This window comes from Lethenteron reissneri, unplaced genomic scaffold (genome assembly GCF_015708825.2).
Source record: "Lethenteron reissneri isolate LAM-NWPU_2019-01 unplaced genomic scaffold, ASM1570882v1 scaffold_1639, whole genome shotgun sequence".
Lineage (NCBI taxonomy): Eukaryota > Metazoa > Chordata > Hyperoartia > Petromyzontiformes > Petromyzontidae > Lethenteron > Lethenteron reissneri.
In genome coordinates this window covers 5,749-10,748 of record NW_026891376.1, presented here as the reverse complement: position 1 = coordinate 10,748, position 5,000 = coordinate 5,749, and the positions used below count along the sequence as shown (strand labels likewise).

Genomic DNA, 5,000 nt, shown 5'->3' with positions numbered 1-5,000 from the left:
TGTGTGGGTGTCAGTCATCCCGGTCATCGCGGTCAGTCGACCCGTGGCAACTGCTCACGCTGGTACGTGGTGGTGGTGGTGGCGGGTACACGGAGGAAGCGCGTGTGTGTGTGTGTGTGGGGTGTGCGTGCGTGTGTGTGTGTGCGTGTGTGTGTGTGTGCGTGCGAGTGTGGGTGTGTGTGTGTGTGTGCGTGCGTGTGTGTGTGTGCGTGTGTGTGTGGGTGTGTGTGCGTGCGTGTGTGTGTGGGTGTCAGTCATCTCAGTCAGTCGACCCGTGGCAACTGCTCACGCTGGTACGAGGCGGGTGGTGGTGGTGGCTGGGTACACGGGGGAAGCGCGTGTGTGTGTGTGTGTGTGTTTTCTGTGTGTATGTCTGTGTAGTAATAATAGGTTTTTACCCTTTAAACTGGTACAAAAACGGACACCTTTATACAAGGCATCATGTTTGCAATAACCACAACACAAGCAGTCATAATGCAAACAAAAAACACACAACTCTGATAATGTATGCGCTGTCCTTGAAGTTGATTGGTCCACACCCGAGACAGCTTTTCTTAGAGCCAAGTCTCACATGGTGTTGGACCAGATGACGCCAAAAGGCGCACTGTCTGTGTGTGTGTCAGTCATCTCGGTCATCTCGGTCAGTCGACCCGTGGCACCTGCTGGGTCTGCCCCGTGACCTCCTGCCAGTGGGTGTTCGACACTTCACGTGGCCTCAAGGTGCACTTGGCCTGGCACAAGCGTCGTGGTGACGTCACCGCCACTTAGTGGCGAATGGCGGTTGTTGTTGTTGTCGGTCATCTCGACGCCCGGGTGCGATCAAGGGATGGCTCCCTATTGGTCAACCACGTTATGTATGCCGATGATTTGGTAATAGCTGCTCATTCAGAAGAGGAGTTGGAGACGCTGCTGCTGAGACTGGAGCGTGCCACTAAGAGGTGGGGCCTTACCATCAGCCCCACCAAAACTAAGCACCTGGCCTGGGTATTTTGTACCATCGGGCACTCCACCCCCACAACTCCCAATTGGTGATGGGGCAGTAGTGGAGAGATTGGAGAGTTTTCCACACCTGGGCAGTGTGCTTATGACCGGATCCAGTTTAACAGCAGAGGTCTAACTCCGAATCAGTCGAGCGGCAATATCTTTTCATCGGTTGCGTAACGCTGTGTGGAAGCTACCTGGTCTGTCGCTCCGCACGAAGCTTCAGGTCTTCTCGGCCACAGTCATTCCCTCCCTTCTCTACGCTTGTGAAACGTGGACCCCCCCAAATGGAACATCTTCGCATGTTAGAAACATTTAGGCTGGCCTGCCTACGATCCATCCTGGGTTTAACCAGGCTGGATTGTTTGAGGAGCTCACAAATCTTTGAAAGATCTGGTCAAAGTCCCATCGGTGAGCTCCTCCGGCAGGCAAGGCTGCGTTGGCTGGGTCATGTAGCCCGCATGCCCAGCCACCGCATGCCTAAACAGCTTTTGTTCGGCCGGATTGACGGAGCTAAATGGGCGCGGCACGGGCTGGAGAAGAGATGGAGTGACGTGGAACAGGAGGACGTGGAGCTGAGTGGACTTGCCGATGACTGGTACCAGCGGTGTCAAGATCGGCCTCTGTGGAGGAGGCTCGTGAAGGACGCTACTGGGCAGTTGGAGACAGTCGCCCTCCAACAACAACGGAGGGCGGAGGAGCGACGCTCACAACAACACACACACACACCCACACACTCACACACACACCTACACACACATCCACACACACACACCCCCACACACTGACACACACCCACCCCACCCACCCCCCCACCCACCCCCCACCCCCCCCACCCCCCCCCCCCACCCACCCACCCCCCACCCCCCCCCCACCCACCCCCGCTCTCCTCCGCCCACAGAAGCACATGCTGCAGGAGGGCAAGGGCCGCATGCTGCAGGCCATCAGCCCCGGCAGCAGCCCGGCGCGCGAGCGCTCCCCGTCGCCCCCGGCAACGCCCTCGTCACCTGGCAACACCGCTCTCTCCCTCCTCCACCTCCTCCACCTCCACCTCCTCCCCCTTCCTCATCGGCGGCAGCAGCGGCGGCGTCGGCGGGGACCCGGGGTTCCGATGGCCGTTCTCGCGGCCACCCGGCGGTGACGTCGCCGGCGTTGTCCGTGGGGCGTCTCACCAGCCCCGGCAAGCCCCGGGCGCCGTCGCCGCAGGGCCGGGCGGCGCGCGCCGCCGCCGCCGGGGAGCGGAGGGACGGGCGGAGAGCGCAGAGGGAGAGGGAGGGCGGCAGAGCGGGGGGGTAGCAGCGGGGGGGAGGGCAGCAGCAGCTGGGAGGGCAGCAGCGGGAGATGCGGGAGCAGGAGGAGGAGGAGGATTGAGGGGGGGGGCAGAATCACACGCTGGGACATGATGGGACACACACACACTGACACACACACACTGAGACACACACACTGGGACACGCTGAACACTCATACTAACACACTGACACACTGGGACACGCTGGGACACACACACACGACACACACCACACTGACACACACACACACTGAACACACACACTCACTGACAACACACACACTGACACACACACACTGACACACACACACTGACACACAAAAACACTGACACACACACTGACACACACACACTGCCACACACACACACTGAGGACACAACACACAGACACAAACACTGACTCACACACTCGCACCGTACGGACTGCTTGATGAGTGTTTGCTTTAAACCGGCTGTCCGTCATCCTCCACCCCAGAGCCACCACCACCACCACCGCACCTCCGGTGGCCCACATAGGAAACACGCGAACATGGCAGTCTGACATGCGTCCGACATGCGTCCGACATGCATCCCATGCATCCCACATGCGTCTGACATGCGTCCGACATGCGTCCCACATGCGTCCCACATGCGTCCGACATGCGTCCGACATGCATCCCACATGCATCCCACATGCGTCTGACATGCGTCCGACATGCGTCCCACATGCGTCCCACATGCGTCCGACATGCGTCCGACATGCATCCCACATGCATCCCACATGCGTCCGACATGCGTCCGACATGCATCCGACACGCGTCCGACATGCGTCCCACATGCGTCTGACATGCGTCTGACATGCATCCCACATGCGTCCCACATGCGTCCGACACGCGTCCGACACGCGTCCCACACGCATCCCACACGCGTCCGACATGCGTCCGACACGCGACCGACATGCATCCGACATGCGTCCGACACGCGTCCGACATGCGTCCGACATGCATCCGACACGCGTCCGACATGCGTCCGACATGCGTCTGACATGCGTCCCACATGCTTCCGACATGCGTCCGACATGCGTCCGACATGCGTCCTGTAAATTATTGTACGGAGAATGATCGGTGTGGGTGTAATGGTGACGGCGGTGGTGGTGGTGATGATCATCTTGATGTGAAGATTTCGCTGCCGCAGAGATCCACCGCTATTTTTTGTTTGTTTCAGGCAAAGCCACTTGAGGCAGACACAATATGCTTAGGTTTTTTCGGTGAAGTCACGTAGGTAAAAAAAATAAAAATTAATGAAAGTAAAATTTATTTTATTTTTATTTCAAAAATAAAAATTCGTGAAAGTTAAATTTATTTTATTTTTATTTCGCTTTTATTCATTTAAGGAATCTAACCCGCACGACCCTGGGCAGGGAGCTTGGGTGGGTGGTGATGGTGGTGGTGATGGTGATGATGGTGATGGTGGTGGTGATGGTGGTGGTGGTGTGATGGTGATGATGGTGATGATGGTGATGGTGGTGATGGTGGTGGTGATGGTGGTGGTGGTGGTGATGGTGGTGGTGAGTGGTGGTGATGGTGGTGATGATGGTGATGATGATGGTGGTGATGATGATGGTGGTGATGATGATGGTGGTGGTGATGGTGGTGATGGTGGTGGTGATGGTGGTGATGGTGATGATGATGGTGATGGTGGTGATGGTGGTGATGGTGGTGATGATGATGCTGGTGGTGGTGGTGACGGTGGTGATGGTGGTGATTGATGGTGATGGTGGTGATGGTGATGGTGGTGATGGTGGTGGTGGTGGTGATGGTGGTGATGGTGGTGATGGTGGTGGTGGTGATGGTGGTGATGGTGGTGATGATGATGGTGATGATGTGATGGTGGTGATGATGGTGATGGTGTGTATGGTGGTGATGATGGTGTGATGGTGGTGATGATGATGGTGGTGATGGTGGTGGTGATGTGGTGGTGATGATGGTGATGGTGGTGATGATGGTGGTGATGATGTGTGATGTTGATGTTGTGGATGATGGTGATGCTGATGGTGGTGATGATGGTGATGGTGGTGATGATGATGGTGGTGATGGTGGTGGTGATGGTGGTGGTGATGATGGTGATGGTGGTGATGATGGTGGTGATGATGGTGATGGGGCATTGGTTGATTAAAGGAGCTCAAATTGTGGCTGCGTTTCTCCGACTCCCCGCGTCTCTGTGGATTGCAACTTTCAGCGGCCGTCGCCAGCGTCAAGAAGAGCTTTGGGACCGTCCATAAATGACGTCACGCACCTAGGGGGGGTGGGGGGGGCAGACATTTGTGACGATGTGTGACGAGGGGGGGGGGGGGGTTGAGAAATGTGACGTCACATCAAAATCGCAACTTTATAAATAAATATAGACAACACGTTCTACTTATATTCTTGGTTCTTTCGGTAAAGTCACGTAGAAGGGAAATATAAAATAAGAGAAAGAAACAAAATATATAAAAAAAATTATCACAATTTGTGAAATAAAAAAATAATAAAACAATAAAAATTATCACAATTTGTGAAATAAAAAAATATATAAAACAATAAAAATTCTCACAAATTGTGAGAATTTTTATTGTTTTATGATATTTTTTATTGTTAATATTTTTATTTCACAATTTGTGTTGTGGCCGAAACGTCGTGAGAATTATTTTATTATGTTTTATTTTTATTATTTATTCTTCTCTTGGTTCTTTCGGTAAAGTTACTTATAA

General features: G+C 54.3%; 1 protein-coding gene across 1 annotated transcript in view; it reads left to right on the top strand.

Moving 5' to 3' along the window:
• The window catches only part of LOC133362978 (choline-phosphate cytidylyltransferase A-like), a 5,578-nt gene extending 3,301 nt beyond the window's left edge, over positions 1-2,277 (top strand). Inside the window, exons 4-5 of the mRNA XM_061581957.1 lie at positions 1,883-1,983; positions 2,157-2,277. Coding sequence (XP_061437941.1) covers positions 1,883-1,983; positions 2,157-2,277 — 222 coding nt within the window. The remainder of the gene's footprint in view (positions 1-1,882; positions 1,984-2,156) is intronic.
• The last annotated feature ends 2,723 nt before the right edge of the window (positions 2,278-5,000 follow it).